Source organism: Tachypleus tridentatus, chromosome 5 (assembly GCF_004210375.1).
Source record: "Tachypleus tridentatus isolate NWPU-2018 chromosome 5, ASM421037v1, whole genome shotgun sequence".
NCBI lineage: Eukaryota > Metazoa > Arthropoda > Merostomata > Xiphosura > Limulidae > Tachypleus > Tachypleus tridentatus.
This window is the reverse complement of record NC_134829.1, coordinates 14,360,227-14,385,548: the sequence shown is the minus strand read 5'-3', so window position 1 is coordinate 14,385,548 and position 25,322 is coordinate 14,360,227. Positions and strand designations below refer to the sequence as shown.

At 32.1% G+C, this 25,322-nt stretch overlaps 1 protein-coding gene across 7 annotated transcripts in view; it reads left to right on the top strand.

Moving 5' to 3' along the window:
- The window catches only part of LOC143250573 (prestin-like), a 91,511-nt gene that overhangs the window by 48,132 nt on the left and 18,057 nt on the right, over nucleotides 1–25,322 (top strand). For 6 of the 7 annotated variants that reach the window (XR_013028245.1, XR_013028246.1, XM_076501341.1 and 3 more), the window contains 7 exons: nucleotides 5,198–5,362; nucleotides 8,213–8,368; nucleotides 9,302–9,384; nucleotides 10,942–11,089; nucleotides 14,089–14,202; nucleotides 14,830–14,907; nucleotides 20,849–20,944. Coding sequence is in view for 5 of the 7 variants with exons in the window: in XM_076501341.1 (XP_076357456.1) it covers nucleotides 5,198–5,362; nucleotides 8,213–8,368; nucleotides 9,302–9,384; nucleotides 10,942–11,089; nucleotides 14,089–14,202; nucleotides 14,830–14,907; nucleotides 20,849–20,944 (840 nt within the window). In the remaining 2 variants the exon portion in view is untranslated. The remainder of the gene's footprint in view (nucleotides 1–5,197; nucleotides 5,363–8,212; nucleotides 8,369–9,301; nucleotides 9,385–10,941; nucleotides 11,090–14,088; nucleotides 14,203–14,829; nucleotides 14,908–20,848; nucleotides 20,945–25,322) is intronic. The other variant, XM_076501342.1, reaches the window with a different exon arrangement.

The window sequence follows — 25,322 nt, the reverse complement described above, 5'->3', positions numbered from 1 at the left end:
CTATTATGAGTAAAGCATAATGGGATCCTGCTCATCCCTGCCAACCTTGGATTGAATAAATCAAGGTTGGTTTGCTTTTAAAAATCTAGGGAACATGGTTCACCTATTGTGCTGTTTTCAGAGCACTACTGGAGCTAGGGAGCCCTTACCACACTTGGTGTCCAGTTGCTGGTGTGGTGGATAGACTTTTCCTCCAGAGTGTTAGAGTGAGTTTTCTCAACTCTTAGAGAAGATGGCAAAGTTGGAAGCCCTCCTACATGGGCCCCTGGATGTAGTTTCCCAAATGTTGGCAGATGAGGCACTGTGCACTAGCCTACTCATAATACAGGTTCAGATTGGATGCTTAGCTATCTGATTGAGTTAAGTGTAGCCCTTTTTGATCAATATTGGTTCAGTACATTGTTCATGGAAGAGGGTCCATTGTCTCCTCCTAATTCTAATTGCAGAATGGTTCCATCATAAATCCTTGGTTGAGTATAACTTGTTCAACATCCTCCCGACAGTTTGGTAGTTAAGAGGAATTTACCTTGTCTACACAGTTGTGGAGTGATGGTGATTGTTCATGTTCTATTATTATTATAAAAGTGACTGAAATGTAAAAATTATTAACTTTATAAGTTAAACTAGTTAAAATAAAGAACAATAATAATAAAAAGTTTTCATGAAGTAAGCTCATGAGCAAACTCGTAGCTGTGTATTATGCAAGTTGATAGGGCTTGTGAGCTACATGTTTGTCAAGGGATCAGCAACTTGGGTGGTGGAAATATTAGTTGTACGTGGTTCAAAAGACAATAAAACAATAAAATTTAAGTAAAAACAACTGTATACTGTTTCAAATTTAAAGATATTAGGAAAAACAAATGTAATTTCAAGTTACAGTTTAAATTCATTCTTGAAAGAGAAAGTGCAACCTACAATTATTTCATATTGTTTATGGTAGTTATGAAATTAGTTACATTGAACAACCTTGCATAAAGTTAGATAGAAATAATAATGGATAAAATAGAATTATGGAGGTAAGTCTTTCTGATTTAAATTTTTATATTTTTGAATTGAAATTAATTTCAAATGGGGTAGTTACCTCTGAAATACATTTCCACTCAATTTCCCTAATCTAATTTAATCTGTTATCATCATAACTACAAAAAAAAAGTATTTGGAGATTATGTACATTTCTGATGCATGCTTAATAGGCCATAAGGAAGGTGAAAGAGTAGAGAGTCCTGGATATATGTACATATGCTTCTAGTATATTAAGGATTTTCAGATTTTGAAGTGAAATGGTTGTTGATGGCATGAAAGCAGTTCAACAAGAAAAATGTTTTAGTATTTCAGTGATTAGTAAATGTCTGAAATTATCCTTGACTCCAAAAATGTAAAATTCTCTTCTTTAATTAAAGATAACATTGTAGCTAAAATTAGTTCTTAAATAAAATAGTACATTTTTCTGAGTGCAGCCAAAGTGAACAGCAAGATGAAATTGTAGTAACAAGTATCAATTGTTTTCCTGGATAGTTGTCCATACATTCACATAATTATTTTTGTTAATTATTCAATGATAAAAAATGTAATGTTTTCCTTACACTATGATACATGTGAGGTAAACCTTTTTGGTGTATTAAAGTTGTGATCATAATTTTATGTCCTTTGGAAAGGTTGGGGAGTGTTCAGATTTACAGTGCTAGGTGCTAAAACCAGGGATTTGATTAATCTTGGTGGACACAGCAGATAGCCTGATGTGGCTTTGCTATAAGAAAACTACATAAATTTCTATCATAAGAAGAGGCTTTTGGGTTAATTTCAGTAGTGTAACCAGGTGCAATGTTCATATTTCAGATATATTACCGAAAAGTTATCCTTGTCTAATATAGAAGATATGCTAATCTGTGAAGGATAAAGTTACGTTTATGAAACACAGGAAGAAGTTGTGTTTGTTATATAGAATTTAGGTCAATGCATTACTTTTAGTATTATTCGTGGGTATTACATGAAATAAGTTATGTATATGTTGGTGACTATTTATACTTTATTGTCAATGTTGTTCATGAGTAATACATGAAGTAAGATTTGTATATTTTGAATTAAAGTTTTATACATTACCCTTTTTACCCGAGCACTTTCAAAAGATGGACTGATCTTCTTCAGGGGCAAACTGTGATGGACCATTTCCAGTTTGGCCCTGAAGAAGATAGGTCCATCTTTAAAAAATGCTCGAGTTATAGGGTCTTTATTAATTTATACCAAGACTTCTTGAATGTGCTTCTTTTTCTAACATCACGATTACTTTGAAATACTTTGAAAGTATTTGTACATTACTCTCAATACTATTTATGGGTAATTCATGAAGTAACATACAGTAAACTCTCGTTGTAACGAAGTCGTAGGGACCAAAGAGAATTGTTCGTTACAAAAGAAGTTCATTAAAAAGGATTTTTTTTTCATTCACTAGCCAAGTCTGGTAATGGTAGGCTCTATAACTGACAGCTGTTGCAGTACCGGTAATTGGATTAAAGACTCAGAAGTCACACGTGTGTAAACACTTAAAACACATTTAATGAAATTCAAAAGGACAATTAACAGAACTTGTAAAAAAAACATGTAAAAAAAAAATAACATTCATAATATAGACATATGTAATTATAATGTACAGGATACAAACACCAGCAAGAACGTCTAACTGGAGTCACTTGAAATATTGCACAATGCTTTTTTGCGAACTGCTGTCCCTCTGACACTTGGTCACAAAACGCTCCATCATGTTTAATTGAGAGATAAACTGTCCTGTGTTAGCCTGGTGTTCAAGATATCTCTGAAGTTGCAGGCACATCTCACGAGCTGCAGAATGTGTTGGGATGGGGGGTTCCTCATTGTCGTCATCTTCACTTTCACTGTCATTTTCTGGTGTTTTTTTATTTTGCACTATGGCCACAATATCACTGTCTGTCAGGGGCACGCTAGTGATCAGATCATTATCAGCAGTCTTGTAGTCCTCTGCTGTGCCATCCACCGTAAACCCAGTGTCATTCAGCCGTGTCAAGAGCTGGGCCAATGGTATGTCATCCTCGGGGTCCTCACTGTTTTTTGCTGGCTCTGGAGAGGAGAAGCCACAAGTTCTGAAGCAATTGGCTATGGTTGATTGCTTTACTAATGACCAGGCAGAGCGTAGGAGTCGCATGGCTTCAAGCACAGTCACAGTGAAAACACTTTTATTGTCTATTGAATCAATAAGACGCTGTAGCAGTAGGGTGCAGTAATGATGTTTTAGATTGGCGATGATGCCTTTGTCCATGGGCTGTGTCTTGCTTGTGGTATTGGGAAGCAGGAACACCAGCTTGATGGCCTTAAGTCCAGTGGGGTTGGAGTGGGTGGGGCAGTTGTCATATATCATAAGGACCTTTCTTTTCTGCAGCACAAACTTTCGGTCAAGTTCTCTCAGCCACTCGGTGAATAGATCTGATGTCATCCAAGCTCGCTTGTTGGCTTTGTATGGTGTTGGCAGGGTTTTGACGTCTTTGAAGCAACGCGGTTTTGCTGCCTTTCCTAAAAAAGAAAGAAAGAAAATGTACATGGTTAATGTCTTGAAATTAAAAATGAAACATTTACATGTCAATAATCTGAAGAAAATCATAAAATAACAACTTCTATAGAAAACACAGGAAAATATTTTTACCTGCTTTTGACACTCACCTATGACAAGTAAAGGAAGCTTCTTGGTGCCGTCCATATTGGTGCATACCAAAACAGACAGCCGCTCCTTTGCTCGCTTCCCGACGTGACAGGAGTCTCCCTTGATAACAAGAGACTTGTCTGGCAGAAGTTTAAAGAATAAGCCAGACTCATCTGCGTTGAAGACATCCCGTGGGCTGTAGTTTTCTAGCAGGCGTGGCAGTGTTGTTGATGTCCACTAGTTTGTTTGCTCTGCTTCTACACTCCCAGACTCACCACAGATCGTACGAACTTGAATGTCGTGTCTTTTTTTGAATCGGGTTAACCACCCATCACTCATGCAAAAGTCAGTGATTCCCATTTGATCAGCAAGTTTTTTTGCCTTTGCTTGCATAACAGGCCCAGAGATAGGAACATTCTCTGATCTAGCATTTTTGAACCACAGAAGCAATGCCGCTTCTAGGTCAGAATGTTTTGCAGTTCGCATGCGTTTTCTATTGGGACAAAAGTTGTCTCGAGAAGACAATATGGCCTCTTTATTTTCCAACCATGTTGACAAAGTGTTCAGAGGCACATCAAATGCTTTTGCTATTTCTGTTTTTGTTTTAACTTTTTTTTCAACTTCTTCTATTGCTGCAATTTTAGTTTCTATCGATACAAGCTTGAGCTTCGCCATGATCAATGATTAATTATCTGTTTAATTTGACTGTGATTAGCCTTTTATAGGCCACAGCATGTAGGCTGCCCAGGCATAATCTACTCAAGCCATAATCTAAAAATTTTATATCTAAGCTAATTTTTGCTGGGAGGGCGGGTGAGTTGGGGCGGGCAGGGGTTTAAAGTGTTATTGACCATAATTGTTGTAAAAACATTGCTAGGCTAATCTACTACCCCATCTGCAGTCCTCTATTTCTCAAGTGTAAGATTTTGATGGTGGCACCACACATTGTTGCGCGGAGACTGACTAATTGCACTTGCTAGCAGCATAGCGGGTGGTCGGCAGCCGGCAGCGGTGACAATTAATTTAGGGAAGAAGAGAAAAATAAATATCTTCGTACCTGGTTCGATACAAAGGATGTAATATTGATGCTTTTCACACCCTAGGGACTATAATTATATATCGTTACAAGTCGACACTTCGATACATGCAGTTCGGTTCAAGGGGCTTTTGTTACTATGTATTTATATGGACAGTTGGCCGGACCAGACAACAACTTCGATACAAGTGATATATTCGGTTCTAGCGACTTCTAAACAATGAGAGTTTACTGTACATGTATATGTGTCCTGGGTGCAATATTTAAAAATTACTCTCAGTGCTATGTGGGGGTAATATGTGAAGGAAAGTATACATATCCTCATAACAGTATCTTTGGAGAATACTTATTGTGTAATATGTAAAATGAGTTTGCATATTGCAGTGTATGTTATCCAAATGTATTTAAAGTGTGCTTTATATCATAACAATATAAACTTTTCTCTGTGATTAACTATCTCTTATTAGATGCTATTGTTTATTAATTTGTTTCAGGCTATCTTAGGAATATTCAGATTAGGCTTTCTTACTGTTTTTATGTCTGATGAAATGGTCAGTGGCTTTGTAACTGGATCAGCTGTTCATGTGTTGACTAGTCAGATGAAACCATTTACTGGTATTAAATTCAGCTCATATTCAGGACCTTTCAATATTATTCTGGTATGATCTGTTTTATGTTTTTTAATTTTTGTATCATTCAAGTGTTTTTGTTGTGTATCAGTTCATTTTATGTCTGTATCTTAATTCTCAAATTACAGAGTTTTTGTAATATCAGTAACAATACTTAAGATAATAAATTGGTTGAAATCATTCATGTTCAATTTTAAGTACATGGGAGGCCCTAGTAATAAGTAGTGATAGTAATTGTATCATTGAAGGTATTTTACTTCATATTTTGTGTTATTGATATATTATTAGAGACCCTATAATCCTAACATATAAAGTTGTTGACAGACCCACAAGTAGTTTTGTACATAAATAGTTTAGAAATGTATTAAATAGCCAGTGATTGCCTCATAATTCTATGTAAAATGTCCTTCCAAAACATACATACCATTCACTGACACAAAAGCTATTTCTTGAACCCCAGGGTTTCCACTCTTTGCCCATCTGAGTGTGTGTGTGTGTGTGTGTGTAACTGAATTTTGTCCCTCAGGCTGAGACATTCCTCTTTCCTATCATCATACAGATGTACTTTCCTGTGAGTCTGGTATTGGGTGAAGATGGTCCAGCTGAGTAAGTCCTCACATCTGTGCTGGCTGGTTTCCCTCCTCCTTATGTCCACTGCCATGAAGTTTTGGACTTGAAATGCGTTACATATTTGTGATCCCTCTTCCCACCATCTGCTGGATGTCATTTCCCAGCATATCTTGTGCTGGTTATAGCTGGATGCAACAAATATTTTCTTGCTTGTGTATTGTTGGATATCCTTCTCTTACCATGGAATGGAAGTACTATCTTCTCTGCTGTCAGGTTTTAGACCAGGGATGTCATTCTGCTGCAGTTTTTCACCTTCCTTCCATCTGCTAGATGCGGGTTTTTAGTACATCTGGTGTTGGGTTGGAAATGCATGCAAATGGTGACTACCAATTTCTGGTGTGAAGTGAAGAAGATAGGTGTTCCTCTACCCAACATGGATCTGATGTACCATTCCAGATACTCCCTGGTGTTGGTTGAGGTCAAACTACCACTATGATCAGTCATGTTCTAGACACTTGACATTCAGGGAGTCTCATTTATTGGTCATGCATTTTCTAGGTTTTTTTCATGTTTCTGCTTTTTGTGTTCACAAGGCTGTCTTAAAAATAGTGAAGATATATCTGAATCAAGTGTAGTGGGGTCTCTAGCTGAGGTGTGATGTTCTCTCTTTTGATTCCACATCTCCTGGTCTTACTTTGGTTTCTTTCTAAAGGAGGGGGATCATATTGTTTTCTTGGTCCTCTGCCAGTTCATTGTTGGATAAAAGCTATTTTGAGAAGAGGTAAGATATCATTAGAAGTTAGTATGTTTCCAAAAAATACTTACCTTCTCTCATATTTTCCACCCATCCTACCCACTTCCAATGATATATGTTTTAGATTTTCTGACTAATCTCAGTGATTAATGAATGCAGGTGTGAAGAGGGTCCTGGTTACAATAGTAGCAGTATTGTGGTCCTATCGGTGGATAGCTCTTGCATGGTCATTTGCATATGAAAATGTAAAGGCAGGATGTGGAAGGCTAGTGGTGTGCATTAAAAATTTGTTCCAGTGCTAGCTGAAAAAAGCTATTTTGTAAGAGGAGGTAAGTATCTATCACAAATGCATTTTCAGTGTAGGAAAATGCTGACTTGTAAGTCATAGATAAAATATTAATTTGATAATAAAGGCTAAGTCCACATTCTCAGTTACTCTTTGGATATGTATGGGAAATGCAGCATTACTTGTAAGCAGTGTATTAGCTACTTCCTGTTCATAACTCCAGTTTGCAGCTCTCTCTCATTACTCTAACAAGGCACATGATTGGTGGTGGGCCAGAAGCCTATTAGAATGTGATTGTCATTCAGGAGTATGAAGATTTTCCCTTGGCACTGAGAAGCCTTTGTAGTGAAGGGCCATATGCCAAGCAGTTCTGTTTACAACTGATAAATAAGCATTTCCACGTTGTTTTTATTCTTTAGTAATAGAGTGTGAAGTTTCCTCTTTGCTTAGTAATTTGTCAATCAACCCAATTTGTGTGGTACTTTCTGGTACAGCTCACAAATCTATCTTGTGGTGGTTGTTAACCCATATCCAGAAATTCATCTTTCCTAATGTAGCACTCAACTAGGCTTCAGGTGGTTACCACTAGGGTGAGTTTTGGCAATGTCTCAGACTGATGCCTGAACCTATACCAAAACTAAGTTAACCCTAACAAGTGATAATCCTGTCTTAACAGCTTATTGGTTGATGCAGTATGTTTACCATATCACTTGAACTGATGTATACATAATATGTTAACAAAGCTTATTTTCATTTCTGGTTTATAACAGTTTTATGCAGTTACTTAATATTCTCAAATTTAATTATACTTTTTTTTTCTGAAATAAACTTAAGTTTATGTAGCCCTGTTTTATAATACTTTGCTTTTTTCAGTTAAAAATTTCAAGGTAACATCATCAGATTATACAATAAGATGGATGAAAACTTATTTTCCAGTGTAAATTAGTCACAGTTATAAATGGACAGTAATTTGTAATTCACAAACATAATGAACACAGCTCAACATATTCTTGTAAATAAGTGGATAGACAAAAACTGGTTGATAACAATGGAGTTGTAAGACAATCAACACAGTTTAACACATACTTGTAAATAAATGGATGGATGTAAATTGGTAATTAATCTATAAACTGTATACTCATTAGTAATTGTTTGGTTAATGCTTTTAGAAAGTTTGTTTAGTAATGCATTAAATTTTGATTTCTGGGATTTTTTTAGTAATACGTAAGCCAAAATTTAATATTATTTTGTGTTTTTGTCTTTTCAACAGTCCTGGCTTGCCCTGTTTGCCAATATTACCTCAGCTAATTACATTGTTGTTCTCATCTCACTAATATCTATTTTACTTCTGGTTGCCATCAAGGATTTTATCAACATTCCTTTTAAAGATAAATTTAAAATTCCTTTGCCTGCAGAGTTGCTTCTGGTGAGTTATTACTTAGGTTTTAGAAAAATTGCATGTTATTCTTTGTCATCTGTACTATTCAAGTGGTTGATGTGTTTTATGTGTTAATGAGGACTGTGCTTTGGTTTCAGTTGTTCACATTATAAAACACTTGTTTTCTTAATTTATATAATCATAAGATATTCAAACTAAGTGTAAAATGTGACATTTTTTCCAGTGTTATTTGAAATTTATTGGAAAATACTGTTAAAACTGAATATCTGATCAAAGACAGAGATATTGCCACAGTACAGATATATTCTCAGCTAAAGGTAGACAAGGAATCATCATAGAAATAATTTATTATATTTTATCCAAATCCTGACTGACTAGTTTCAGCTTCCTTCTCTTGCATCAGGAGAACTTGTCTAGAACAAGTGAGTTGATTGAAGCTATGCAAATGTTAAAGAACTATTAAATAATAAAAGGTTTCTTGGAAAATAATTTTTTGTGGAATAAAGTAGTAAAAAAAATTAAAAACTGGTTACTTATTATGAAACCTAGCTTTTTCCTTTATCACATCAGATATAGTGTATCATGGGAGTTATTGGGAACTTTACCTGATCATGTTTTTCTTATATTCTAAAACATTTTAACATATAAAAAGTACATGGTAAAGTATAATATGTCAGTCCAACTGTAACTAGAAATTTGATATTGCTGGAAATATTTAATATGTAGCTTTACAGCTCACATTGCTTTTTCAGGAGTACAGATATTTAATGAACAAAGTTTTTGCTGGGTTATTCTGAAGGAGACTTGGTATTCATTTTAGTTTGTTTCCAGGAGAAACATCCATTGTAAAACAATAATGTAATGGTGATTTGTTTGCAGACATGTATAATAAAGGTAGAAGTTTCAGTTATGGTGAAACATTTTGTCCAATTTGATACCATAAAGCTTTTATATCTCTAGGTCATCACTGGGACAATTACATCTCATTATCTTAAGCTACATCATTTATATGATGTTGATGTTGTTGGTGATATTCCCACTGGGTAAGTATCTAGCTTCTATATATTTGAGCCTGTTTGCTATAAGTAAGAATGCCAGAATTGTACTAATTTTAATATTGTTTATGTTCTATAGCTAAATTATGATACCAGAATTACACTAGTTATAATTTTGATAAAAGGATTAACCTTTGTTACATAAATCTGTTGAAGTCTATCTATTATAAGTAATAAAAATGCCAGAATTGTACTGACCTGTTTTTATATTAAAACATATGGTAGCATGTCATGGAGCCAGAACAACCTGCATAATATAGTGTGTGTGATTAAATGGAGTGATAGTTTATTCCACTTTCTCAGACTGTGGGAATCCAAACTGTTGCACATTTTCAATGGATATGCTCTACAGAACCCCTTACTTCACATATGAAATTTCAAGGCAATCCATTAAGAAATACCCAAGATACAAACTCTCCAATTTTGAATAAATTTCTTTCCATGTTTTTTCTTTGTATTTAAACTATGAATATTCTATTTGATAGTAAAACATACTTAAATTTTATGGATTTGTTTCAAATTTGACAATGATTGATCTTTACAACCTACAGTTAAGTATAAAATTTCGTCTAAACATAATTCTTATAAAAATAAAGTTATTCAACAAAAGCCATTCAATTTTGAGTAAAGTAGACATGTTGCATGTTCACAGAGTGATTTCACTATTTGTGTGGTGGGATTATTAGTTAAACACAGTTTAAAGGACAATGAAATTAAATATTAAGAGATGTATCCTGTTAGGAGCTTTAAACTACTTAGTATTAACAACAATTGTAGTTCCATGTTTCAATTCACTGTTGTCCTAAAGAGGAAAAAGTGTAACTTGGATTTTTTTTTTTTTTTCTTTTATGGTATTCACAAGGCCAATCAAATTTATTACATGAGTATAGAGTTAGGGTTGAGAAAATACGAATAAAATACAGTTTTACTGAAATAACAACTTGTATTTATTTATTTAGAAAGTTTTGGAGATTACATAAATGATATTTTACAGTTTTCAGAAAAATAATAGTAATTTTAATCTTAACATAAAAGTAACTTTGCACTTGAGTTAGTTAACACTGACGTATCTTCATAGACAAAGTTTAGTACAAATACTTAATTAAAAAATATGATTTTTTTTAAAAGTCTGTACTTGTAATATTTACTGAAAATTTACAAAATACATTGAAAGATACAGCATGAAAACTCTGACATCTTCTTCACAAGATCAGTGTAATGCACCCACTCTTTAGGTGTTAACATTGATAAAAACACTGGAATTAATTTGTGTGCTTGTATAATTCATACTGCAACATGTTTGATACAGAGGAATCATAATGAAAGATTTCTAGTAGTTTTAACTGTTCATGACGCAACAAAATGAAACCTGTGTTTTTATGTGAGTTATGCTATTTTAAGGTGGTTTAAATCAGTTTTTACATGAGCAGATCATTTGAACTTTACTTTCAGCAGTTACTAGTTTTATGTTCTTTGTAAATGCTGTGTTATTAATTTTGTAGTTTTCCTGGAGATGTTAAATCACTAAGACATTTGTTTTTATAGTCTCCAAGCTCCAGAATCTCCTCCATTTGAACTTCTTCCTCAGGTATTGACCTCAAGTATAATTCTGTCTTTGGTGTCAACGGTGTCTTCCTTATCTATAGTAATTATTTATGCCAAAAAGCACAGGCTTGAAGTTGACATGAATCAGGTATTGATAGTTTTGAATTTAAAACTTTAGATATTAAGTATAATGAAATAAATCAGATATTGAATTTCAGAACATTAAGATTACATCAATAAACTGGGTGACAAAAATAAAGAACTCTATAATTTGTAAAGGAAACGTGATGCATTATATATTGAAAAATATATTGACATTCTTAAACAATAAATTGTGTTTAAAAATTTTGACATGTCAGGAACAAAAGTTGGTATAAGTTGTACAGCAATAAATTATAAAATAAACACATTAAAAATGTTAAATATATGCATCTTCATCAGGAATTGTAAATTCATAACAGTTATTAATAGTTGAACCATTATCTACAAATTCACGTGCATCTTTACCTTGAGAAATAGTTTGTTTGTTTTTGAATTTTGAGCAAATCTACACAAGGGCTATTGCACTAGTCATCCTTAATTTAGCAGTGTAAGACTAGAGGGGAAGCAGCTAGTCATCACCACCCACCACCAATTCTGGGCTACTCTTTTACCAATGAATAGTGGGAGTGGCCGACACATTATAATGCCTCCACGGCTGAAAGGGCGAGCATGTTTGGTGCGACAGGTATTCAAATTCACATTGTATTTTATAAATAATGTTGGTGTGGTGTTTGTCAGTGTAGTTTTTACATAGTATAGACCTCAGTTTTGTGCCTGGTTTTTGAATAAATTTGGTATTAACTGGAATGTCATATTTTGTTACTAGTTTTTGGCAAATGTTGGTTATTTGTCTGCTGATGTCAGGAATATATGGTATACAGTAGTATATGGTTTCGTGATTTTTTGATTCGTGAGATATATTTACTTTTGTTGGTTGATTTTGCTTTCTGTCTAGGTGTGTGTGTATAATGTTTTCTACGGTTTGTGGAGGAAACTTATTGATGTTGATGAAGTATTGTTTTATTTTGTCTAATTCATCGTTAATTTTATCTAGTGAGCATAGTTTTATGGCTGTGTTTATTTGGTTTCTTAGTATGTTGAGTTTTTGTTTTGTTTCATGTGCTGAGTCCCAAGGAATGTATAGTCAAGTATGGGTGATTTTTCGGAGGATTTCTGTTTTGAATTGTGTGTCGGTTCTTGTAATTTTGAGGTTAAGAAATGATATTTGATTGCTTTCTTCCTGTTCACATGTGGAGTTAATGTTGGGATGTATAGAGTTAATGTGATTGAAAAAATTAAGTGTGTGTTTATGGGCAACCCAGTATCACCAGTTCTAGCCAATATTTTTATGACACAAGTTGAAACACAAGCAATCAACACAGCATTACATCCACCACTATACTGGTACAGATATGTAGATGACACACGGTTGCAGGATTCAGATCTACAGAACACATACTTAACGCCAGGACCTTGGCGTTAAAGATGCTGGACTCCATTCATCATCAAGGACTTTGGCTCTGCACTGGATCTTTCCACACCTCCCCACTTCAAAGCTTATACATAGTCTTGTGAACATTTTTTGCACCTCTGCCGTTTGCAACTGTCTTTTCACTATATACTTCAAAACTTCTTTCCTTATCAGAGCATTCCACCTGGGGTTGTGTTTTCTTTCCTTGGTGAGCCATACTTTTTCATAACAGACGATCTGCCATTGCTCCTTTTGGCCTTCACATCCAAGTGCAGTTTGATGAATTGGGTCTGTCCTTGGATAACATTGCTGTTTCCACTGGTCAGCCCATCCCACCATGACCTAACTGCTTTGTGCCATAAAACACTAAATTAACGAACTAACTAATTTAATAAATATTTTATCAGTAGAAACATTCTTTGCACTTTGGAGCCTTGGTTATGTGATTGAAATAGTCTAAGGGCTGATTAGTAGATGCTGTTGACGAGCTGCCTTTTTTGTAATACTTCAGAATTATTGACTCTACGTGCAGGTAGCATATTCTGTAGTTTTGCATGAACATTCTGAAACAATATACAAACGTTTTTAAAGAAAGGCTTGTTATATATTTAACCCATAAGTCTGCCTGAGGTTGCATTTTACTCTCAAATGGTTGCAAATTCATAAACCTAATTGTGTCATTCATGGTGTCACAACTTGCATTTTGTAATAACAAAACACTAATATTTGTTCATGAGATAACTAGAATAACAAAACACTATCTAAATAGCCAAATAGGGTTAATGAGAATTCTAAGAATTTTTCTTTATTTTGCAATCAAACGTGTTTTTGCACTTTGTGTCTAAAACTGTAGTTATGTTGTAATCTTGTGAAAGTATCTTCTCTTTTCTATCTCACGTGTGAAACTCCTAGCTTTCTGGTGAATCTTGACCTTTTTTTTTTGACATTATGAAAAATCCATCTCAACTAAGAAAGAGGTTCCTGGAACATGTAAATGTTGTGATTGATCGAAACAAAGTGTGATGAATATTGACAATGTAATTTGCCAGTATTAGAATGGTATCCTCAAACCACATTATTTTTTGTGTTTATTTAAATTTATGTAGGGATTATGTATATTAAAAAAGTGGTGTAATACAAAAAAACTACCATTTTCAATTGGACTTTTGTTTATTGTTTTGTATACATGCACATGCATATTTGCAATTGATAAAATGGAGTTAGCATACATCATGAGTGCACACACACACACACACACACACACACACACACACACACACACACACACACACACTAAAACCAATCATTCAAACATGTTCTAGGAATGGATATATGTGTAATACATAAATTTTTCTTATAAAGTGTAATTAACATTCTGTAATACTGGATTTAATATTTATGAAATCAGGAGTTAGACATTGTACTGTATTTGAATATTATACAACTTTTGATACTGGCCTGCTAATGACTTAACTTTTTCAAATTTGCCCTATTTTAATGAATACAATTAAAAGTCAGTAGCTGTAGAAGTATACATATGGTTTTGTAATTAACATTAGGTTACCTTTTAGTAGAAGTTTCGGTAGTTTTATGGATATCTTGTAATGAAATGTTGTTACTATTTTTTTTTATAGGAGCTATTGGCTTTTGGAGTAGCCAATATTTTCTCATCCTTTTTCTTCTGTTTTCCAAGTTCTGTGTCACTGTCAAGAAGTGCAATACAAGAAGCAACAGGAGCTAAGTCTCAGGTGCAGAAAATCTAAAGTTTTATCAAAGCTTGTCTTCTTATATTTTAATTTTGTGCTTGTTCTCTAAGTTATCTTATTCCATTTTTTAGCTTCATTAATGTCTGATAACTGTTATTTTTAATTTTTCTGTATGGTATGCTGTTTTAACATTGTCTTATTTTCTTTACTTGCTTAAAATGACTTTAGATGTATGGTCCTGTTTGATTGTTGGTTTAGATAATAATCTTTTATGATACTTGTTTATTTTTATATGTTTTTGATGAATAATTTCTATTATTTTGCCTTTAAATGTTTGAATCTATTACTGTGCATCATGTTACAAAATTATTTTGTTTTTTGCCTCTCTTATATTGTGTATAGTATTTCACTTTTCATTCTACAAATTATGCTTCACTTCATATATTGTTATGAACTTCACTTTATGATTTTTTTTCTTGTGGGATGTCCTTTACTTTAAAATGTACAAGATCACTGCTTCATTGGACTGTTTTTAGTAATTATACAAAACAATGAAAATATCACCTAATTTGTTAAAATATTTTAGAAAATAATAATTGAGTGATTGGAGATTTTAAAACATTTTTGTTAATTATGTTTTCCTTAGTAAATTTGATTTATTACTTACAGATGACTAGCTTGGTATCCTGTGGTTTAGTGTTAATAGTCTTGCTTATATTGGGACCATTTTTTGAAGCTCTGCCCAATGTAAGTAGAAAATTTATTTGATTCATAGTTATTCATATATTTGTTAGGTGAATACGTTTTCATTTTATTTTAAACTTGTCAACTGCTTAGTAATTCTTTAACAGTGTTTCATATAACACAACATATAAGAAGAACAGTAAGCCTAGTAGTCCTCCTTGGTTGATCCATCCACTAAAGTATTAGAACAGCAAGAAAAACTTAGTCTTATCGTTCAAATGTTTATTAAATCTATTTCCAGAACATCCGAAGGCAACCTGTACTAAAGGCCAACTACCTTGTTAGAAAAATGTAAATGTCTTAGCTGAAGGTGACTCTTATTAATTCTATCATTCATACCGTTAAGTACAAAAAAAAAAGATCATGTATCATCATTTTCATTTCCTTTTAAAGTTTTATAGATCTAAATCAAATGCCCTCTCACTCTTAATTCTTCAATATAAAACTTATTTAAAGATCTTAACTTCTCCTTTTCTTTTTTATCTTGTGTATTATTTCAGAAGCTTTTCACTAAACTGCTGGAAAGGGTTTAGACTTTTCTAAGTTAAAGATTTCCAAATTGAGCACAATTGTACAAATGTGGCCCTGACCAACAAGCTGTGTAACAGAATAACAACTTGTGTAGTTTTGTATTTTGTACTTTGTCAGATACAAACTAGCAACAGAAGACTGAATGGCTAATGAGACTGATAAACCAGAACACCAAGTTTATTTTCTTACATAACACTTAGTTATTCCCATCAAAATTATGTTCGTAATTTAAATTGATATCTCACATACATTATCTTGCAGTTATTATAATTAAAAGCTTTAGGAAATTTTGTTTTTATTTTATGTTTTAAGCTGCATGTTTAAAATAAAAGTTGACTAAAAATAGGGTTAACTTTCACTGATATTTCAAGAACAAAAATACAAGATCCAGTGTTAGTGGTGATTTCTTGTGTTTTAACCTATTTTTTATTTATTGTTATAAAAGTAACAAAAATATAAAAATGTGTGTACATAAAAAAATGCTACAAAACAAGTAGGTTTTGTATGTGCAGTATATTGAAGTTTGATTAATCATAGTGGTAACTCGTGTTTACAGAAAGCTTCCCTGCTGTGAAAATTCATCATAGGTATTACCTTAATCTTTTCACAGGTTGCAGGTCAAAGACCATATCATTGAGTTTATTGACTTGCATTCAAATTTTTGTTGAAATACTATTTTTAAGTTTGGAAGCAATTGTAGATTATAATTTAAGCTTTAATATTATATATAATTTAATTTCTTAATTTAAGGTAAATATAGATTTCAATGAGTCATGTGATGTGTTGAATGCAGCACTGTTTAAAATTAGTTGTTTGTGATGTCAAAATACTAAGTCTATAGTTTTGTACAAATTAGGAACTCAAATTACTAATATTGACAAGCTAGAATATAAAATAACCTCATATCTTTTTACTTTGCTGAGATGTGGCTTATGTACTGAATCAAGCACATTTTTGGAAACAGTCCTAATAAACAATTATTTCAACATATGATGTGAATAACCAATCAACAACTTAGAATGTTCCCAAAGTGGTTTTTCCTTGCTATTTTAATCTTTGAAAAGGGTTCCACAGTGAGGTAGATTGTAAATATATCTTAATTATTAAGCTTAATAAATTATAGTATAGTTCTCTGTTATCAGTATTTATGATTTTTGGTTATTCAACTGTATACATAAAACATAAAAAATTTTGTTTGATATCCTCCACACACACACACAATTTTAAAAGGCTTGGCAACCTATGTTCAGCAACAACAAAGTATAAAGGTCATAGCTAGAAAAGATAATTGTTTGATTCTTGATTTATTGTTTTACATTTTAAGAAAAATAAGTTTAATTTATTTCTAAATAGTAATTATCTATTTATATATATAATAATTGAAATGTGACTATATATTACAAAATACTAGTCCACTAAAACACAGTCATGACGGGGAAGACTAAAGGTCAGTCTTATATTACTGGATACATGACATAAGTTCACGTGCACCCCATCATTGGAAGTTAGGTACGTCAGCTAGGTATGACTGGAAGGTCAATATAATGAAAAATAATAAATATATGGTGTTATGATAGTTAAGCTACTTAGACTAAACATTTGTATTTTCATGTTATAATATGTATTCATTCTAGCACAAAAAATGCATAATTTGTATTTATTTCTTAATTTTTTTATATTTGCAAGGTTTGTCAAGTGACAGACCCCACATAGTTAGAGTATAAAAATAACATGATATAGTCTTACTAAAAAGAAGCATTTTAAATGTATCTAGGAGGTTTTAGAGATTATGCAAATAATATTTCAGATATTTAGGATGAAGTATAGTTTTTTAATCATAACATGAAATCACTTTACACTCAGATTAGTAATGAAACAGACTCTATTTTAACAAACAAATCTTTAGTAAAAATATTTTATTGAAATCCAGGTTTTTGGTATACAAAATACTTGTAATCTTTACTAAAAGTATACCAAATGTTGTGAAGATGCACATGCTGTATCGAAAGTTATAGTGCAAATACTTAATGTGTGTAAACGTGTAGATGAACTTGTATATATTTTACTGTGCCCATAGCAAAAAGGTTAAGTGGTAGTAAAGCCAATATATCTGAATGGCTAGGAGGTTAAATTTGTATTAGTTTTAGCTGTAAGAATAAATAGTATGTAAATATCTGTAATAATTTGTAGTCATTATAGAAAGCAAAAAAGAAAAGTAATTTAGATTGATTTCCTTTATTCTGTGGTGATTACAATGTCAATGACATTGACTGAGCCTGTGTACAGTGTTATGGTGTAGAAAATGACATATATAAGGTTTCAATGATAAACAACTTTTTAAATTCACGTAGGAGGTTCTAGAGGTTAAGCTGATGAAAGTGAAAATAATAACAGATGTTTTTAATCTTAACATGGAAGTCTCATTGTATTGAGATTAATCATACTTTAACTTCATAAATTCACAGACAAATCTTTAGTACAAATGCTTAATTAAAAATTTGATTTGCTATGTACAAAATACTTGGTTTTAAAAGTTTGTTAAATGTTATGAAGATACATTTATTATGTTAAAAGTTAAAGTACTTATAGTTTCATGGCTTTATGGTTGTTAAGAGGTTTTCCAAAATAATCAAGACCATACACACACAGTTTCGTGTAATTCCTGTTAAATGAAAATCATCCATTATGACCAAAATTCTAAAGTCATGTGTAAGTTAAAAGAAATTCAGGTGTAGAAATTTATGATTTCCTGGTTTCCAGAAGAAATGAAGTTTTATTACTGGAAATTTTCAAAAAGGCTTGATGTCACATACAGGAAATCACAGAGTTATCTTTAATTTTCCATAAATTTCTGGGAAATCAGACAAATGTATCAATATCTTTCACCTACACAGAGATAACCTAAACTGTAATGACCATATTTTTTAATTCTGTTACACATTGTTCAAACTTCATCCTTTTTTTTCTCAAAGAAATATACCATATGGCAGAGCATGGGCAGCCAGCCATCTTTAATTACACTGCACAACAATTTTCTTGAAAAGTTTTGCTTCTTGAAACGTTTTTGCTGATTGTGACAGGTACCTGGTGGGTATGCACAAATATAGTGTTTTGCTTTATCACGTAGGAACTCTGAGAAATAGACAGTTAACTGTTTACTGGCAATAGCATATTCAATTGCGTTTATGTTTCTAATGTGCTATTAAGTTCAACATTATTAAGTGTTTTGCTCCTGATTTTCGTTTGTATTCAATGTCCGGTGCATCATCTTGCAGTGTCCAGCAGTAGTCAGCAAGCATCGACAGATTCCAGTTGCCCTGATATCGTTTTTCCATTGTGACAATGTCCTGGTGAAACCAAGATTTTGATGAAACGGTACGCGATGGGTAAATTTGGATGTGATTTTCGTGATCAGCAGACAAAAATCTATAAGGAACATCCAAAAGTGTTGAAGAAGCAAAAACTTTGTTGTACAGTGTTATTAGAGTTGCTGTTTCAAAACTAATCTCAAAATTATACCACATTTTAAACTTGGTTTCATTTTAAAGCAAATATAAATAATTAACTATCATCATTTTACTATTGAGTCAAAATAAAGGAAAATCTGTTTGGTGTGAAGAAATTCAATTTTCTGAGCTAATTTCCTGCAACCACATTTTTGATGGGAATAACTGAAATGTGATGGTAAGAGAAAAACAATGTTAATTTTTCATGACAGAAATTAACTTTTTGGAATATTTCTTCCACTGAACTATCATATCTTTTCACAGCAACAAGTTACCCAACAGACTAACATTTCTAGTGAAATACAAGTACCCCTTCAAGCCAATTACAAATGACTCTCAGGTGTATGTAGTGTGAAATGTACTCTTTTTACTGATTATAAACAGGTACTTGTGAGATGTAGGCACAAGTAAACAAGAGATTTCAAAAGAATGAAGTAATAGGTAGTGCTGCTTTGGTAGGTTTTCAAAATGTATTGATATTTTGGCAAATAAAAAAAAAAGGTGGTAGATTCTTATTTTGTAAATTAGCCTGTAAATGTCTGAAGTTTGAGTTCCTAATTTGTTAACCATTATAGACATTATATGATAAGTGTAATAAAATGTAAACTCTGCAACAAGACAAGATGAAAGGCTAGAACTATTTGGTATTTTTTAAAAATGTTTTCTTTCAGGGTAAGAAATTAAAACTTGAGTTAACATTTGAATTATAAACTACATTGGAATATCAACTCTATTTATATACAAAGTTAATATACTTATTTACTTAAGTTTTGAAAATAAGTATAAAACATTGTGACATGCATTCTTTGATCTGTTCATTGACAAAGGTTTAAATGTTAACCATTCACATCCGAAACCTCTCTTTTTCTTATTTCACTAATCCTACAAACCTGGTCAGTCAGTCTGCTAATCCTTATCATCCAGCCCAATAATATATTAATTTAATCAAGTTTTGGTAGTATCCCTGATAGATTTAAGGTATGATTCCTTTTTTTAAATGCCCTTGCCAACATCCTGTTCTTAACAGTTGGCTCTTTTGACCTACTTTTCCCTGCATCTTCAGCTCTTATGTGCACTACAAAGAGTACATTTCCACTAACTAGCACCCTTTACTATATCATTTACTCAATTTTTATATCTTTCACCTCTGCTTGCCCTGGATAACATTATCTAATTCTTTTCTTCATATTTACACTACAGCCTATCTTATTCACCTAGAACACAAACCTCAAGTTTTTTCACACTAATCTTTCTCTGTTTTCCTTTCTTCTCATAAATCCTTATCTGCATAAGCTAAAAGCTTAAATCTGTTACTTAGTAATCCACTTATTTTGCTTGGTATACTTACTAATGATGTCACACAAACTATAATAATTTGTGTTAAATCTGTTGGTTGCATTACATATTACTTGCACAAAAGATTAAAATTGTTTATTTTGTCTCTTGGACTTACTTTTTACTACCAGCTACTAAGTTTGCAACATTTTACTGTATTTAATTGGTTCTTATTTTACTTTGTCATTACAGTGCTAGTATTGATTATAGTTGTAGTAACCTTAACATTAAAATATTTTAGAATTTTTCTTTTATGTCAGTTGTGTACAGTAATCACTACAGTAGAGATATATACAGGGTTATGAGAGAATGTTTGAAGTAAAATTTAGTTTTTCTAGCAATTATTATCAGTTATTGTGAGAAAATTTATAATGTTTTAACTGCAGTGTTTTGAAATTTAGTAAAAAATATTTCAACAGTTTGGAAAGTTTTATTTTATTTTATTTTTTTTTTGCCTCTGTAGTAAGTATTTTCAACAGCTAGTTTGATATCCCTTAAAATAATGTTTAAACAGCTTGGAAGAGCTGATAAAACTTTAGAGAGTGTTGAAGTGTTTTTTTTTTCTTCTACAGTGTGTCTTGTCAGCTATTATTGTGGTAGCGATAAAATCCTTGTTAATGCAGATTGGTGAACTGAGAGAACTTTGGAAGACTTCCAAATTGGATACTGTAAGTACAAGTTATATTAAAAATAAATGCAGGTTTCAAACAGAATATTTTCAGCTTTACCTTGAGTAAATCTTTTGGGTAGATTACAATTATGAGTTGGCCTGTTGTGGCTAGGTGGTTAGTGCACTTCATTTACAATCAGAAGGTTGTGGGTTTGATTTCTTATCTGTCTAAACCTGCTTATCCTTTCAGTTGTGGGAACTTTATAATATTATAGTCAGTCCCACTGTTTGTTTGAAAAAGAGTAGCCCAAGAGTTAACAGTAAGTGGTAATGACATGCTGCCTTCTCCTTAGTCTTTCACTACTAAATTATGGATTGCTAGCACATTTAGCCCTCATGTGGCTTTGTGTGAAATTGAAAACAAGCATACAGTCCCTGGTTCACTCTATAACATTTTTTGCTTCACATATGAGCTATGCCCAAAACTTAAGCGATGCTTGGATCTGCATTGCTTATTATTAGCAGGAAAAGTATCTTTACTTAATTTGAAAAAGAATATGATCTCTGACATGGGTAACGAATGATTCAACCAAGTTTGTTTTATCTGGCAGAAATTTGGTAACACACAATTGTTACGAGTCTAGTCAAGCAAAAGTGTCTTTCTCCTGCCAGTGACAACAGCCATAAAAGTATGATCAATAAAGCTCACTAAATCACAGTAAGTGTATATAATGCATTGCTACTACATTTTGGTGTATTGAATGTAGTAGTCCATGGTGGATACAACCTCTCCCAGTAATGACATGCTTTTAACTGCGACTTTTATTCTGTGCAAAGAAGGATTTTACGTTGATCTGACCTTTTACAAATGACTTCTTGATAGATGCAACACATGATTGCGATTTTTGGATGGAAGCTTGAATAATGACTTTTGTATAGAGAAACTTTCAAGTTCTGAGAGGTAACCAGGGGTGATGAGAAACAGTTGCTTTATCCTCCTTGTGGAATTAAGGTTTATTATTTTAATAAATGATTTTAAGCTTGTGGCTAGATGTTAAGTAACTTGATTAGAATTTACCAGCAAGATCATTAACTCTTAGTTTGTTGAGTGACAGACTTGTCTAATCTGTGTGGTAAGCAGGCACCTGGGAAGGCTGTAAATGTCTCAAGCTGTAAACAGGAAGTCACTGGAAGAAGACCAGAGATGTGACAAAAGGAGAAAAGTGAAGAAATTGTTTTAATGCAGCATATTTATATAGTATTTGTATTCAGAGAAGATTACATTATTAGGTACTGGCTAAAGTCTAGCAATACATTCAAATATTTATTCCTATTTTTGAGTATTTCATATTTGTGGAATGCTCCCTTTTCAAAGCTGGGATCAAATTATCTAAGTTTCAAGGTGAAATTTTGACTTAAAGTTGAGCTGTTTGGTTCAGTTAAGATATGTAGCTTCCAATGTTTGGTTCTTTATTTAAAAGTAATGTTTTGTATAGATATGCTGTAGATTTTTGAGTTGCAGTGGTGGTAAATATAGGTTGTTGTTTTTTTATTATGTTTGGCATGGTTTCCAGTTTTCTTCAGACTTCTCTGATGTAGAATTCTGATAATTTATTACATGTTATTTTACAAATTGATACAAAATTCATGTGCTGAAAACTAACAATGAAATTCTTCTTGATATAATAACTACCAGACTAATAAACATTCAAAGTACTCTATAAATGTACAAAACAATAAAGATGGATGTTTTTTTCATGAAATAGGTTTTGTGTCAGTTTGTAATATTTTACATACATGTAATAAAAATGTAGTATGTGGATATTTATGAAGTAAATGTAATCAATGGGTTATTTATTTTAAATAAAATACAAATAAAAGAATTTTAATTTTATTGAGCTGTTATCCATCAGTATTATTATGCACTGTTTCATCTTGCTGTGTTATCTGACTACGTATATAATGTATACCATTATGCTCAACCATAGGTATAACAATTAGCACAGCTTGCAAACAGTCATTCCTATCAGGTTATTAACTGTTTGTATAATGACTTCCTGTCAGATGCAACTTTTTTTATCGTTGCACATAACCTGGTTGTATCTGAGAGAACTGTTTCAAATCTTTATTTCATTGGTGTGAAATTGACTTTTTTTGTATGCAAAAGTTTTTCAAGTCTTCAGTTAGGTGCAGGACTGACTTTACCTGTTAGAAGTCAGTGTCCCTGAATATTAAATATGCATTATATATGCATATGACAGTTCTGCTGTAATAAAAGAAAGTATAAAGAAGTATGAGCAAAGATTCCAAGAAAAAGTTTAAAAAAAGTTCATATGCAAATATGTGTTTGATAAAAGTTAATACAATTTTGAGATTCCTACAACTTGAAACATTAGCTTATGGTATCATACATTCAAATGATCTGCTATGTGTACTGTTATTTATTTGTGCAGATTTTAGATTTTTAAATAATATTTTTTTTTGTTGAATAAACTGTTATGCAACAGATTTATAAATAACTTGATTTTTCATTAATGTAAGTGATTGAACTAGAAGCCAATTCTACATGTGATTTGTGTGTATGTATACATACATACTGAAATTTATTTTTGTTGTATTGGCACACACTTTTATACAAATGAGTGAAGTATTATATATTATATAATGATCTAAATCTTTCTTTGATGCTACAATAATATTTAATTTGGTAAATTGAATTGTCCCTTTAGGTACTAATGACTAACTGCTGTTAGTGCTATTATTGATTCATAGGAGGATACCATTTGAAGAACAGTACAAGACCTAGTAATTCAAAGTTTTTTCAACAGCCTTTTTAAGTTTGATAACTGTGGAAAAAAAGATATGAGAAATGTTTTAATCACTTTATCAAAAGCCAAAGGCTTTACTATGATTAAAACACGTTAATTATAATACTTAAAACCCTTTTTTTGTAGTGCGTATGTCATGAGGTATAAAATACTGTTTCAAGAAAAATGACTGATTGCATGATATATATATATAGTTTCTTTTGTACAGCCTAATTCTATGCTTTATCTAAATAATTTAAACCCAGTTAAAAAGATTTTTTATGACACTGCTTGAAAAGTCACCAAGATGGTCTGTATGTAGGCTTATTAAAAGTGATTACTTTTTCTATGCTTAAGCAATAGATATTCTTTTGAGTTTTAGTTTTATAATTAACATCCTTAGATTAATTCCAAGGAATTTCTTCAGTTGCAAATGAATTCATAAAACATTTTAACTATTTTCAGAGGGAAATTTACCAATAAAAAAAACAAATAATATACATTTTACATTTCAAAATTTTTTTTTGTATTATCTGAATTTGATTTGTAATTTCAAACTGTAATATTCAGTATGTTCAAAAACTATACATAGTTACCTACCATCTGCATGAACTAAGGTATTGTAATCAGTTGTCTATATGGTTATGCATGTATGTACATATATATATGTTTAATTTTATGTTAAATGTATTTATGTATTTGTCTATTAACTTTCTGGTTTATTGATTGTACCATTAGTTACTTATAATTTTACATTGTGAAGTGGCATGTTAGAATATGTTTAATACAAGCAACAGTATAATACTTTAGAAAAGTTGTTATAGATATCTATACACGTTTTATCTGCTAAAATGCATCTTTTGATACCTACAGTCTCAAAATACTGGTTAACCTATTGATTTTGGAGGATTGTGGAACTTTAATCTGTAGTAATACCGAGGTTTTGTACATTATATTAAAACAATTTTGGAACATCACCATGGTTACAGTACATGTAACCATGTCCAGTTATGCTCTGTCTGACTGTTGTACATTTTGATAATAGCCAAAAGTCACTTCCTTGCAGCTTTCTATAATCCATATAGTGTACAAGTTGCACAGAAATTTATAAGTGTTGCATCTGATGACCAACACCTCATGTGGAATAACATGAATACCTAATTTATTTTCAAACTGATTAGAGTATGCAGTGGTGTAATTTGAGATATATATGGTTCAAGTAAGTTGCGTGTGTGCGCAGATATATATATATATATATATGTGTGTGCAATTTGTATTGTTTTTCCAGATGAAAATCCTTCTTAACTATGCAAATATTGCATGGGACAGTTCAGTGAATCTTTCCATTGATCTTTGGGTTTGTTGATCCTCGCCTGTTATATGATACCACAATGATTACCACAGTTGGTGTAACACTAATTCCGAAGCACATTCATTATCCCCAAAGTTAATTCATATTTCTTCTTTTCCAATGTCATGAAGAATAAGTGTTACCATCTTGAAAAGTTTAAATCCATTATCTAAATGCATCTTTATGATTTGAATGTATGAAAATTTGGCATTAGGAATGGTTGTTACATATCCATCCTAAAAATGATCAGTTTACAACTGTATCACATTGCCTACAAA